Below are 15322 nucleotides of genomic sequence, written 5' to 3'. Positions count from 1 at the left end.
GAGCTAGAAGCTCTTCCCTGAATTCCACAACACTCTTGCCTTTACTTACTTATGTAATCTCTCCACTCTCATTATTTCTCATTCTAAATGATTGCCCTTTACATCCCAAATTTGGACTAGTGTCTACAGTAGGTCTCCTAATGTCTCTGAAACTACTCCCCTATCAAGTCCAGCCTTCCAGAGAGCTACGTGCCTGGGTGACACTTTAAGGGGACTTGTACTTGAGAAAAATGTCCTCCCCAACTAGTATTTAGAATGTGAGCTCCCGAGGAGACAGCCTCAGCATTCACTAAGCACCTGTGTGAGAAACGGTTCTAAGGAGAAGACTCAAACTGCTTTTGAAGGTACCATCTGACAAAACTTACATGGTAACTCTTCCTTGGAGTATAATGTGCAGAAAACCTATAGTTACTGATAGTCTGGTGTGCTTTCAATTAAATAAAGATAGGTAATCCATGATGTCTCTCTTATTTTGGCTCCCAAAGAGCTCAGTGTGCTCCTTCCTCCAGGTCTAGCTTTTGTGATGTGTCAATTAGATTTGGGACTTAAACTGTTCAAGTCTGTTTCTTCATCTGTAAAATGAAGGTAACTAACACCTCCTTTCCAGAGTGGTATGTAAGGAACCAAGCACGGTGTCTGGCATGTTTCTTCAACAAATAGGTACTGATTGACTTCTGACAGACTAAATCTACAAATGGATAATGGCCAGACCACATACAAAAATAGAACTCTGACCCACAACCTGCCCAGGAAACCAACGCCATATCTATAATAAACGGTCCAGGAAGTCATCCTGCTGTAAGTTAGATTTGTAGGAAGTCAGATTGCTACCTCTAGTAACAATCCAAAAAGCTAAACAATAACTTCAGTAGCAACTGGTCTGAAATGGCTAGGACTTGATCACTGATAGCTTCCCTTATTTTTGTCTCTGCTCCCAACATAGGACCAATCAGAGAAAGCCAAGTATGTACCTCTAACCAATCACAGAGATGCCCCCTTCTAGTTATCCCGCCTCCGCTTCCCCAGGTCAATAGCCTCACATCAGGGCACATGTGAAGTCTTCCCTTTTCCTTCTATTGAGCGTTCCCACTCCTCTGCCCGCCTTTGAGTCTCTGCCCAAACACAAGCAATGGTGGCTGTCTCCTTGTTATAGCAAGTTCGGAATGCGCAGCCTTTGCTTGTTTGGGTCAGGTGGGTCTCTAATGATTTCCATACTTCTATGGATGAGACACTTGCTTAGTGCTAGAGGTAGAATGGTGAACATGGTCCCTGCCCTCCTGGAGCTTCCTTTCCAAATGGAAAGCCAGAAGATTGGTAAGTCAGCAGCTACACAGACGAAGGCATGCAGGGCGTGGTGAATGCCATGCAGGAAAACAGGAAGTGATGTGATGGCACGGGCCTGGGTGTCAGAGGTGGCACCTTGGTGCACTCAGAGAAGACTGTTCTGTGTAGGAGAGATCTGAGCTGATGCTTGGAGGATGAGAATGAGTTATAGCCACATGGAGAGAGAACAAAGAGCATTCAGGGCAAAAGGAACAGAGGCCAGCCAGGCCCAAGGTGGGAAAACACTTGGCAAGTTCTAGGCCAGGGAGGCTGCAGCACGGGGGGCAGAGAGAGTGGCTGGGCCAAGGCGGATCCACACTCGTTATGGCTGATCATAATTGCTTTGCTCAAACAATCTCCTGTTGCTTTAGTGGTTCTATGACACCTGAGAGCCTTATATTATAAGCAGTTTCAAACACTTTTGAAGTAGTCATCATATTCTTTTTTAAAGGGACTAAAGTTATGAATTAGAAATAATTGTAATGGCTCACATTTGTCCAGAGCTTACCATATACTTTATATGACTTAAACATTTAATTCTCCCAAATTATCCTATATGGTAAATACTGTTATTACTTCCTTTTTATGAATGAGGAATTCAGACGCAGAGAGTCTGATCAACTTGCCAAAGCTGACAGAGAACAAGGAGAAGAGCAGGATTTGAATCAGGCAGTCTGACTCCCAAACCAGTGCTCTTAGCCACCGTACAGTGCTGCCTCTTTGAGTTACAGAGCTGTGGTGAATCAATTATTTGATGATACATGCAGGTTCCCCTGAGTTTACAACAGTGTTGTGCTTTCTGGAAGTATAAAATATGTTTGGAATCCATAATCTATAATCTATTATCAGGGACTCACGAATCTTCAAATTCTATTTATTAGTGAAAAATAGGATCTAAGGGAGTATGAGAACATTTTCCTCACAAGAAAAATAAAGAACTGGAATTCACATTTCCATAAACACCCTCAATTTACAGAACTTATCTATTATTAAATCTTCATCCATAATTTATTACACAGATATTTATGTAGATCAATGTATGCCTAGCGTGCAAATAGTTACAGACTTGCTCTCCTGGGGAAACCAACAATCTGTGCTAAATAGACACAATGAAGATGGATTTTATTATTTAAATAAATTGCGCCAGAGAAAAGTAAGCAGGCAAAATAGTCTGAGGGCTGGGAAAATCTTTTTTAATTACTCCTTTTCCAGGTGGAGTTCTGTCTGCATGTAGAACCTCTGAGTGCCCGAAGCCAACCCCAATCAAGCAGTCAAGCTGCTGGGCAGCGACTTACATTCCCATCGTGGTTTGGGCAAGAGAGGGGCTTTCCCGCAGCCACGGCGGTCACTGTCTCCAGGATGGAGGACTCCTCAACGTTGCTGCCTGGCGTTCGCTGCAGCACGTCCATCAGGTTCGTGATGAAGAAGTTGTTCTGGAGCGCGGCCACACCCTTCTCGGGCAGGATGGAGGTCTGGCGGCACACTGGGCAGGAGAGGGTTAAACTGTGGGCGGGAATATAGTTCTGCAGGCACCTGTGGCAGAGGCAGAAGCAGAAGCCAGGGCACCATCAGCACCGTGGGGCGCAGGGAACAGAACCGCCACGTCTCACAGGTGCCCACACATTCTCAGCAACTACACAGGCCACTTTGCAGAAACTGCCTTTGTAACTTCCCTTAACTAGGAAAAGAATATTTCAGAAGCTAACCTGTACTCACATTTGGCCCTGTCAGGGAAAAGAGTGATGCCACTGACTTTGGTAGTGTTTTCTAGAGCCTTCTCTCTCTCTCTCTCGCTCTCTCTCTCTCTCTCTCAGACACACACACACACACACACACACACACACACACACACACTCAAGTGTGGACTGTGAATGGGCAGCACTGGCCTCTCTGGGGAGCTTGGAAGAAATGCAGACTCTTACATCTTTCCCCAGGCCTAATGCATCAGATCCCAGGCAATTTGCATCCCCACTGAGGTTGAGAAGCATTGGTCTAGAATATCTATCTAGTCTGGTGTTCATGAATTTGTGGACTTTTATAGATGGGAGAAACATGTCACCTTTTTTTTTTGGAAACTCTTTTTACATACAAAGTTACAAGCCAATCTCTAGAATGACCAACGTATTGTATACACTGACCTCTAAATGCAAAGTACTTCCAACAACCCTATGAAGTAGGTACTACTATGATCACCTTTAGACATATGACAAAATGCAGGCAGAGAGAGGCTAAGTTACTTGCCCATGGGACGTAGGTGGTTGGGGAGAGCAGGAATTTGAACCAAGGCAATTTAGTACGAGGATCTAAACTCTAAACTACATTGTACAATGTTTTCCAGTTTCCTAGCCAAATAGAATTCAAAAACCAATGATTTTTGCCCATATCCCTAACTTTGCAGATGAGGAAACTGACAACAAGGAGGTGAATTAACCTTCCTTATTATGTCACAGAAGAAGTAGCGAATGACGTCTAAATCCAATAAACATCGTTGAATCCTATCTTACTAGACTCCTCAACAGCGTTCATCAAACTTGACTGCTGTGCTTCACCCCCTCCCTTTCTTTGAAGCTTCATCTTCCCTTGGCTTATGACCCCACACTCACCTGGTTCTCCTGTTTGCTCTGTTTTTTCTACTGAGTCAGTACAGTGAGGCATTAACCCAGCCTCCTCTGTAAGCTCTCTTCTCTCCCTGGGATATTATATCCACACGCCTGCCTACAGCATAACACACCGACGTTTACATTTTTTTCCCACAGATATCTCCTCTGAGCCCCAAGTCTGTACACCAACTGCCTTCTTAACACTTCCTCTTAGACGTCACATGTTCTAAACCTCAACATGTGCCTTCTTCCTATCTCAATGAAAAGCACCTCTATCCCATATAGATGGATTGGGCTAGACCTAAACACAGGGCAGGGGGCAGGCGGCAGGCTCAGGGCAGTTCAGCATGTTGCTTCTCTCCTGTCAAAACAAGGAAAGGAGAACCAAACAACAGACCAGCTGGGCACTGAACACTGGGGAATCGGGCAGCTCTGCTGAGCTCGGACTGAGTGGCTCTCAGCGCTGTATACAGGGAGCCCCGGACGACGGCTACTGCTGCAGATCAAATAATGATCTCACCATGGGAGCCCAGGGATGTATGGACAATTAGCTGCTGTTCATGTTTTAGCTACACCTGTTGATGAGGGGGGAAATCACTCTCCATTTAGCCGTTTTGGATTATAAGTTACAAAGGACTAAAGCCCAAATATAAAATGACTAAAGTAAAAGGTATTGATGCTCTATATACCGCCACTAAAGCAAACAAAAACCCTATAGCCACACATACTCGCACGACCACAAAACAGCTCACGACAAAGAAAGCAAAGCAAGCAAACAAAACCCATAATGACCCACAGTAAACCTCTCCCTCTATCCATCACCACCAAGGATGTGATTATTCTGTTGCAATTGAGACCCTCCAAAGTAAATCAACTCAAAGCGGGCTCAATCAGTTAACAAATCTATGTTAAATTAGATGGCAGATGTAATTAGCATTGATTTGAAGCCTTTGGAGATACCAATTTCCTGTTTTGTAACAGAAAGCAAAGTATTCTAATTATATACATCAAATAATAATAGCAGATGTATTTAACAAAATGCTATAAAACATAAGTACCATATTTGTTTTTTTGTTTTGTTTTGTTTTGTTTTTTCCATATTTGTTTTTAAGAGAAATATATAACCTTACTAGGGGAAATACTTAAATGAGGCCACAGATAAACTAATTACTAACAATATCTTTCTGCTAATGCTCATGTGGAAAATTGAACACGGTGTTAACTGTGTATTCTGATAAATGAGTAACTCAATGGAAAAAACCATTTAAGAAAAATAAATGAGGAAGTATATTTTTATATATAGCAAATTGCTATATATGTAATTTGTAACTATTACATATATAGTTTTTTTCTTCATCTGAAATATCATAATGTTCAAATGTGCCATTAGTATCTTTGGAATGAGACTCTCTCCTTTCAACTGATGCCTCATACATGCAGGTTTTTTTACCTGATCGTTATATGGGAAAAAATGATAGATTTTTAATCGTTTCACAAAGAACAAAGGAAAAATTTAAACATTTTTTAAAAATCTTCAAATAGTTAATGCTCCATCTCCTGTGGCTATGAATAAAGAGCTACTAGAATTTTTTTTGTCCCACTTGTAATTACTTGAAATAAAGTAAATTATTGGCAATTCACGATTATGTTTCTAGCTATCTATCAGAAGCACAAAAGATGTATTGTCTCCCACAGGTAACTGGAGAACTCTGGAAAGAACCCTTGGTGGGAGGTCAGTCTGTGGAAGTCCCTGCTCCGCGCACGGAGGCTTACCTCTCGCAGAAAGTGTGCAGACAGGGGAGAACCTTGGGGTTTTTGTACCGTTCCAGGCATATACTGCAAATCAGAAACTGCTTGTCAATCTGGCGCACCACAGGACTTGGGATGTTGGTGGCTTCACTGGCCATCCTAGACCACGGACATGGGGGGCCGGCTGTCTCTGACCCTGCACACTGCTGCTGTCAGACAGAAAAACCAAAATGGAAACATATTTAATAATCTCTAAGTGCAAATCAAACATTGGCTCATTCACTATGTGTTAGGAATGCAGGTAGCATTCCATGTTAGTGACCTCAAAATGACCATGGCCAACTCTCACGCTGTGGAGGGAGTACAGTGAGCTGCCTGTTTTGCAAATCAACAAAATGATCACAGGTTCACCATGCAAACAAAGCAAATTTTAAAAAGGGACACTGTACAAAGAGGTATGCTTGCTGTTTTCCAACGCAGCAGCAGCTGAGGGGTTAAATACTTATAGAGCTATGGCTTCAGCCATGACTATATTTGAATATACCTTTACTGTCTTATTAAAATAGTCTTATAACCTGTATTAAGCAGAATAGTCTTGTAATGATAGAATGTTTTTCCAACGATTATACAGTACTTGAAGGGGATCAAAACACGCCACCTCAATGTAAGGACTATTTTGACCTAAAGGCAATTGAGAAACAGCAGACATGGGAGGAACTTTGTGCCCTCTCCCATCCGCCTGAAAGCAGGTCAGATATTTCCCCGTCATAAAGGTGCCCCCCACTCTCCCATACCAGGGAGAGAAGACTCAGGATGGTACAGAGAGGAATCTGAGTAACAAACCTCATTAAACAACCCTTATCTACCATACTCTCCTGCCACTTCCGCACAATTTACTGCCCTTAGGAGTTCCAACTGCCTTTTTCTTGTCTAGTCACTTCTCCACAGCGTGTTGCCCTTTGTTAGAACTGTCTACAAGCTCCCGGGTCTAATCACCTCTTTGGATTTTCACCTCTTTTCTGTGAAGCCCCCATGCATGTAAAATTAAAAGTACCGAGTCGATAAAATTCAGTAAAATATAACATATTTTATTTGGGGAAGATAAAATGTCCATAAATTTGTACATCTTTTTCTCCTGATGATCTGTCTTTTGTCCGGTTCTTTCACAGGCTCCACACACAGAACATAAGAGTGTAGAGAAGTTTTTCCCCCCTACGTACTGTCAATATACACAATGGGAATAATTGGAACTTTTAATTAAAAACTTTGTATATGGTTCAGAATGTTTTCTTCAGAACTAAAGGTTTGTAGGGATCATACTAAAATGTATTTATTGTGGATCCGGGACAAAGGCTAGAGTGAGTCCCTATTACTTTAAACAATGTCTGTTGTTATTCGTGTGTAGGCATTTGAGGGCCCAGGTGAGGGAATTCATTCAGAGAAGGTTTCAGTAAGTGAGGGATCAGGCCAGAAATGCAGACTTAGAAGAGGGCAGCGGAGAAGCAGGCAAGAATAAGGGAAGAAGCTATGACTAAATTTACCACCTTAAAGAACTTCTGGCTTCTATCCCAAACCAAGGCTGAGTTAAAATTTACTTCCTAATTTTCTGAATATTTGGTTAAGGTGTCCACAGCCTTCAATTCCTAATAGAAATTATTTCTGTCCTTCTCCCCCCGAAAAATAAAGTAATTAATCTTCAGGACCCTAGACAGGCAGGGTATTCTTCTCACATCATTAAGATTTTTTTTAAAAAGAGGGTCAGTTAAGAAACGTGCCAGAATGCAAACTCAGGTGTGCTGGTCACTAAAACCCACGGTCTTTTCACTCCTTAAAACCACACCTCCCATGACTTGTGTTTAAGGAAGCTGTACTATGGAAGCTCAGTTTATATAGAACACGTTCATGTGGCCTGGGACCTGTGTTTGAAGCTGGAAAAATAAACTGTTTTTGTGGAATCAACAATTCTATACTTTCCAAAGGAACCACGAATTTCCAAATAGAAACGATAGTTCTTTCTCCCCACCAAATCATCAAATTTTTAAAAAGTTGTCAACTTGTATTAAGAAACTTCTATTTACACGTATTTGAGTATAGTTACATACGTGACACACACATTTTTCCAATGCTATACCTTCTAGATACGTTCGTTAAAGATCACGAGTAATAAACACACAGAGCTTTGTGAAAGCGCCTGCTACACAAGAGTGTCACATTCAAATGACTCGCTGCATTAGTGAAACCGTGTAGGTGTAACATATCTCATCAGCCAACATTATCTGCTAGACTTTCATTGAATGTCTCCCTAAAGAACAAGAGTGGAGAATGATATTAATTGAATTAAATGGAGCTCATCTCTCAAAAACTCAGAATGTTGGCACATCATCTCCTCTCCTTCAACCACATCCCCATGACATCGGAATCGGGAAGAATGGATTTGCTTGTCTGTAAGATCAGGAAACCAAAGCTTAGGGTTTAAATGACTTGCCCAAGGTCATCCAGCAAAATCAATGAATCAGAAAGGTCAGATTTCAAGTTTTCTGCCTTATCTGATAAGTCATGATACTTAATCTTAAACAAGTGTAACATTTTACTGTGTGTGTGAGAGAGAGAGAGAGAAAGAGGTAAAAATTATAGAGGGCTCACTTGAGCAGCAAGCACTAACATTGAAATGATACAGAAGATTAGCATGGCCCTGGAGTAAGGCTGTGTTCCATATTTTAAATATATATATATCTTTTCAGTTAAAATCAGCTAAAAATAATTTTATTTCGAATAGTTTTTGAAAAGTTTCATATTGCCATTTGAAATACTCAGTCATACTGAGTATTAGAGACAGCAGAGAGAAAATATATTGTATTTTACTTTTTTTTAACCTTCCACTTCAGATTTGGGGCAAAGAAAAAAGCATTTGTTTTAATGATATATGTTGACAAAATGAAATTTCCTGAGCCAACATTTTTATTCTCTAAAGCTGAAATAAAAACATTTCATTGTAATTTCATGATCATTACTGTGGCGGGTGAGAATCTTTGTTAGCATTAATACTAATTTAAAATAACAACAATGTTACAGATCTGTCACAAGTGACCTGTTGAAGACATCTGGATCTTTAGGACTCCCAGAGTCAATACAAAAGGTTTCCAAACTCCCCAAAACAGAGACTTTGCCAGGAACTATCGTTCCCTGAATACGACTGGATACCCACAAGAGGAAGACAATTTGACTGCTCCTAAAGGGATAATGTGCTCAGAAAAATAGAAGCATAGAATGTACCAATAAGCACCGTGGGAAGCCTTCCATTAGTCTGAATATGCCTTGAGGAAAATTTACAAAACATATGACAGCCTTTAATCAAAGTGTTTGGGCATGACCACAGTTTCTGATCTCCTTGATTAGAAAAGCAATAAATTCGTATCTAGATTCTCAGCCTACATTCTTTCCCCATCTTTGTTTCTGAAGTGTCAAAGATCCTTCTTAACTCACATAACCAGTAGAAATGAGTGAATGATCTTGGAGGAGATGAGGACATAGAACTATTCTGCTGGAGATCAGCAAAACTAATGTCTGAAGAGATGCACATGAAAATACGCCTGGGGTGGACTTTGTCTCTGAAGGAGCCTGGATACTTTGGATGCAGAAATAAGTACCAGACACACTGACAAAAGGAAATGGTAGAGAAGTGAAGACAGGAAGATCCATTTTAAAACTACATAAATAGCCAACATGGATATGATATTGACATTAACCAGCTGTGAGAGCTTTTACGTGGGGAGACTGAGGTTCCTTGTCAGTGGCAAACCAAGAGCAACACCGTTTACAGAGGGGTTCACTGCCCCCCTCCAGCTTTACTCCAACTGACCATTATTTAAACCTGAAACTTACCCCCAACCCCCTAGCACTTGCTTCCCCCCATCCTTGCTTTGTTTTTCTCCATAAGTCACTTTCTAATATAACTATGTCATGTATTTATTTCGTATATTATCTCCTCCCATGCCCCACTAGGTTGTAGAATTCTCAAGGGCTTCTTGTCTGATTGCTCACTGCAGTAGTCCCGGCTCCTGGAACGGTGCCTAGTACATAGTAGACACATGCTATTTTTTTAAATGTATAACATGAGAATGAACTCAGTCCCAGCAGCAGGACACAGGGGGACTTGCTAAACGACATGATAAAAAGCAAGGTCATTACCGGTCATGTGAAGGTTTTCACTTGACATCAGATGGTACCTGTCTCCCTATGTGATAGTCTAATGCTTAGCAACATAAGCTATCATCCAGAAGGTAAACAGTTAGCAACATCTTTTAACACACTCACAAATGCAGGAAAAGTCACTGAGAACTATGGAAGCCACCCAGGCACGGCAAGTAAAAAAAGGTCGACACATAAATTCCTTATTAGTGGGGGCCTGCGAACTCAGCACAGCTCACTGCAGGTAAAAACAATGCAACAATCACATCACCAAGTCCTTGGGCAGAGAAAAATCCTGTCTCAGCACTTCTTTCCTCTCATCATCTCTGGTACTTTTCCTGGCTCACTTTCTCAAATCTACAGCTTGGTGAGAATTGCAGCCACACGGAAAAATAGAACTTGATAGGAGGAGATGAAATGAAAGAAAAACGCCTGCGTCCACAAGTCTATGGTTGAGAACATACCTCCCACCCCAAATGATGCCATTTAGATCACAAAACCACCCAAACTCCCACTGATGACGCCACCGCGAGGGAGGGCAGGAAGGGAGGGTGGAAGAGAAAAGCCAAACCGAAAGGCACTCCTCTTGAGAAGGGGAGAGAGTTGGTGAAAACTTGTCTGGCTGGTCTAGGAAACATGGTTGGGAAACAGGTAAATGTTCCTTTGGAGAATAAAATGTTAGCATGTGATTTGTGGGTAAGAGGCAGCAAGCATATCTGATTACATATCATCCTACAAGCACTAGATCCCACGCCTGTTGCTTCATTTCATGGCATTCCTGGGTGACTCCTCCTCTTTGTTGCCACTTTGCTGAATTTATTAATATTGCTACATTTTTGTACTGCCCTCGGGCCAATGGCAGCGGTGCGGGCATGCGAAAATCAGCATCTCAAGAAGTTAAAAATCTTCTGGTACAGTTAGAGAAAGGAAATCTTGAACCATTAGGATGATCTATAGCTCACAATATGCTACCTTTTACCTGTCAGGAAAAGGTAAAGGCTCAAGCCACAGGTTGACACAGGATTCAAGAAGCCAGGTATTTTTAACTTTTAAAATGTGTGAGCATTCACTTGCAGTGGAATTGGCATTGTTGCTGAGAACTCAGCTAGAAGAAAGAAAAGAGGACAATCTTCAGTGGAATTAAAACAGGGTGACCTATTTCCAGTTAAATCACGCTGCTATCCCAAATGGGCCATTTTGTAAATTAGAAGGCCAGATGCAGTATCTTTCCTGACATTAATCTGCAAGTGTGTATATGTGTGTGTGTTGGCAGGGCGGTGGGGGGTGGTGGTGGCATTCTGGGGGCATCTATTGTACTTTAACTTGTGTCTCCAGACAAGGACATGCCCAAGCTTTCCAAAGGTTCTTACTTGCAGGGTCAGATGCATGACCGCTTCCCTAGATGGCTGGCTTTTGCTTATCCAGAAGTTGATTTAAAAGCCAAGTCCCCAATTTGTTTTTATGCCTATTTCCCCTACCTCTTCCCTTAATATGGATAACTGTTTGCCACTGCTTTCTTCGTAAAAGTCCTCACCCTTTGCAGTCAGTTCTTCAGATTTGCTCCAGAGTACTAATTTCCAGAAGGCCGAGTCTGCATGATGGAGTGTTAAGTAGTCAAGCTAATCGACATTCATTTTAAGGTACCCTGGGACCATCAAGATGAGTGTGGTCTCCTCACCCCACATCTGTCACCTTGCTTTCCAAGTATGCTCCCTGTTTTTTCCCTCCCTCGCTTTCCTCAGGGACTACACAAAGAAGCTGAATATTCTGGGACCACAGAAATGGCAGAGCACAGCCAGGGCCCTAAGCTCTGTGGGTTGGGCGAGGTTAGGAAGTAGGAGGAAGAGAAAATTACTCTACATCAGAACTTCAAAAGACAGGTCTACTCACAGCAAACCTCTTTTGCCCTTGGTTAACAGGAAGCGTATTATTTAATTCTCATATTGATTAGAATAAAGGTTCATTTAAATTAATACATTTTCAAGAAGAAGAATAAAAAGCACATAACGAAAGCTATTGAGACTATAAAGGCAGAGAAGGTAAAGTAGAAGTGGGTAGAAAGACTGGTATGCAAAAAGCAGTAATGAATATTTCCTTCAATAATACTATTTGAATAATTATACTGGGCTCATTTATTCCTCAGTATCTGGTCTAATCCGAATCTCCAAATGTTAGCAGGGTTTGTTAAATTCAGACAACCTACACAATAATATTCAGAGAGCCCTAACAGCCATCCCCATTACAGAACAAATTCTACTCTGATACTAAAACCCTAATGTAAGTAATAAAGAAGCACAGATGGCCTTTTCTTAAAGCAATTACAGGTGTGTGCAAATTATAATTGTGCCACAATGAGAAGTAATTCAGTCACATTTTTTAAAGAAAAAACTATAATAGTAAATAATTTAGCCACAAATTTTTTAAAGCCTGAAAGTATTTTTCTTCTATACATTTCAATAATATATACCAATGTTTGGTTAAAGTCTTAGTTTTATCAGAGATAATGAAATCAGGCACAAGGGAGTCTTAAAGTCAAGATGAGTTAAATTTTTGAAAATTGCTACATACTTAGGTTTTTTTCCTACTTAATAAAGGTAGAAAGTTGTAAAGTTCAGAAAAATTAATGTCTAAAGATATCCAAATCAAGGACACTTTCATTTCTTTTTAAAGACAAAGAGTAAGTATTTTTACTTTATTTCACATGCAACAAAACCCACTTAAGCTTTTGTTATCATATAAGAAAAGTCATCTCAGGATTCTAAGGATGACTATGGTGAAAAAATGTGTATAGATTTTATTCTCTGTTTTTAAAATGTGTGGGTTATATATGCTGCATTTATATGTCTGGAAGCAGGACAATCTATCAGAGACCCTTTTTACATTAGGCCATGTTTCAACCTTTCCAACAAAAATCACTCATGTCTTTCCGGGAGAAAATTGGAAAGGGCTATTTAGAGACTTAGGAAAGGCCACAACTTACATCTCTGCAACAGAAAGCTGCTTTCTCATACCACAGCACACACGAAACTTGCATTGTGTGCCTGCTCGGGAGGGCGTGCATTATTTAACATCACAGTGGGTTAGGGCTGGTGCTGCTAAGGCATCTGCTGGAAAATAAAGGCACCAGGAAACAGGTTCACACTAGGCAGAATGGAATCTTCATACTTGAGAAATTAATTTAAGAATCTGGGCAAACAAATGGCTCTCCTTACATATTCTCATCTTTTTAAATAAATAAAATTTTAAAAGAACCTCTAAACAATAAAACTGCCACAATAGGAGCTAAGCCAAAGAAGAACCAATAATTTTTAAAATGCCTCATTCTAAATCTAGATCTTTTCCTTAAAGCTTAAAACCCATCTTTTCCTAAGACAGAAATATCATCTTATCTCCTGGTTCAGAAATCCACCTGATTTTCAGTGTAAAATTAATAGCTTCCTTACTTGCTGTCCTATTCCCCCAATATAAGGAATAAGGACAGGGTGGGGCATACTTGTAGAAAAATTTCTCGCATATAAAGATAATGTCCACTGTTTCAGAAAGCAAACCTAAGGTCCAACCCAAAGATTTTTTTTTCTTCCCTGTAATGCTACCACTGAACTCCACCCAGATTTGAGTCTACTGCAAAGGCAGGGGGAAAAAAATGTCAGAAAAATAAACCAAGTCTTCTCCTGCATATTTGCTGGTCATCAATGGGATTTGGAAATCAGAAGGTCCAGTCATGCATTATGAATGAATGGGTTTCCAATGGTAACTAGGAACCGTGGCACTCACCCCAGGGTTCTCTAATAGAGGACAGGGTGGGGGAAGGGTCGAATCGCATTCTCCTCCACCCTGGGTTTTCCAGAAGGAATCCTGCAAATTAAATATTTCATCCCCGTCTTCATACCCAATATATGCAGGAGAAAATTTTTTTTCTCTTTAAAATAAGCCAAGATACACGTTAAAATAAAGACTAGTAAAAACCAAAAAAGCTAGTCAGATCACATTAGGAACTTGAAGAAAATCTTGCATGACTTTCTCCCTATTCTTGTGAATTCAGTGCCTTTGTTTAAGCAAAGAGCGGGTCTCCCTCCATCCTATAGTTAGACAGAGCGTGCAGCATTACCCAGAGAGAAAAGGTGGGGAGAGGGGGGCAGAACAGAGAGAGCAGTTATCCACCTGGCATAATACTAAGCCATCCGAACGTTTAGGACCTAGTCATTTCTGCAGACAAACTAATCAACGAGGCAAAGCGTTAAACCCTCCCAAGCTGCAGCTCCGCGGGAATCCAAAAGAACAATGCATATTTCTGCTAACATCTCAAGTTTGGAAGCACCATGCAAAGAGACTGGTTAAAATTCCCTACCATGTGGTGCAGCCATCATCAGAAGCCCAGCATATCTTCTGCTCTGGAGGGATGTGCCAGATCATGAACAGAACAGAGGAAGAGAAAAATGGAGGAAATGAGCGGAGAGGAAGCTCAGCCAAGTCCGCAGGAATGTTTCTGGGTCCTTAACAAGTGGGAGACCCCTCTCGTCATTCAAATCAATCAATCTTTATCTTACAGAACATCTTTCTCTCACTCAGGGTCTGTTGAAAAGACTGCAGCAAACCAAGCAAGGGATTATGGGATAGGGATGCAGCAGCGAGCTGCAATGAGATTCGTGGGTGGCTCGCTCGCCCCTCTGAGTCAGCAGTCAGCTGTTTCCCTGCTCTCAGCTGGGCCGCTGAGGTCCATCCCCACGATGTGACCGTACGATCCACCCGGGGAGAGGCAACCAGTGCGCGCGGCGCAGCCTGGACAGGCACCAGGAGCGCTCCAAAACGGAAAGAGGGCTTGCTGATGAGCGAAAGGGGGGACGCGGGGAGAACGGGCTTTTCAAAGAAAATTGGACATACAATAACTCAATATGACAAGTTCAAATTTAGAGGGCGTGAGAGCATACACTTTCTTTACGGGGAGGAAAAAAAAAAAAAGAGGACCGCTTTCCTTAGACTTTTCAAATAACTTGAAACACAAATGCAAAGTTTAAAAATGCAAAACAGCTCAGTTCAACAAGCCTCTACTACCTTTTCCCCTCTTCGTATTTGCCCAGGAAATAAAATGCAGTTCCTCAAAGTCAAATAGTGCAAATGATATTTCTCTACTTTTGTGGTTCCAATCATTGAGAGAAAAAAATCACATAGTATTTACTTGTTTCAGGGGATGAACTGAACTCACTGCTTTTGTTAAGGTTCAGAAGCTTAGCAAAGTTTACATGTACACATAAGTTGATTTCCTACCAAGTCATTAAACTTATTTTTAAAGGGTTTGCTAGCTTAAAAAGTGATCAGCATGTAGCCATATAAAAACTATTAATTAGATCCTCACATTACAAATAATACTTTAGAGTTAAAAAATCATACATGTCAGGATGGAACTCACAATCATTCCATTTTCTACAGCAATGAAGGCAGTTCCAGAATCATATTGCATCTGT

At 41.1% G+C, this 15322-nt stretch overlaps 1 protein-coding gene and 1 pseudogene across 1 annotated transcript in view; one reads left to right on the top strand and one right to left on the bottom strand.

Annotated features, from left to right (window-relative positions):
- The window catches only part of TRIM2 (tripartite motif containing 2), a 52528-nt gene extending 38086 nt beyond the window's left edge, over nt 1-14442 (bottom strand). Inside the window, exons 1-4 of the mRNA XM_090288434.1 lie at nt 14209-14442; nt 12841-12967; nt 5697-5881; nt 2619-2856 (exon numbers count right to left, since the gene is read on the bottom strand). Coding sequence (XP_090144560.1) covers nt 2619-2856; nt 5697-5881; nt 12841-12921 — 504 coding nt within the window. The 5' untranslated portion in view covers nt 12922-12967; nt 14209-14442. The remainder of the gene's footprint in view (nt 1-2618; nt 2857-5696; nt 5882-12840; nt 12968-14208) is intronic.
- On the top strand, nt 8310-8410 carry LOC149999317 (U6 spliceosomal RNA; annotated as a pseudogene).
- Nucleotides 14443-15322: the final 880 nt, after the last annotated feature.

The sequence above is a fragment of the Furipterus horrens genome, unplaced genomic scaffold, assembly GCF_987537825.1.
Source record: "Furipterus horrens unplaced genomic scaffold, mFurHor1.1.pri manual_scaffold_10, whole genome shotgun sequence".
Classification (NCBI taxonomy): Eukaryota; Metazoa; Chordata; class Mammalia; order Chiroptera; family Furipteridae; genus Furipterus; species Furipterus horrens.
The sequence above is the reverse complement of the archived record's forward strand: the minus strand, read 5'-3'. Positions and strand labels throughout refer to the sequence as shown.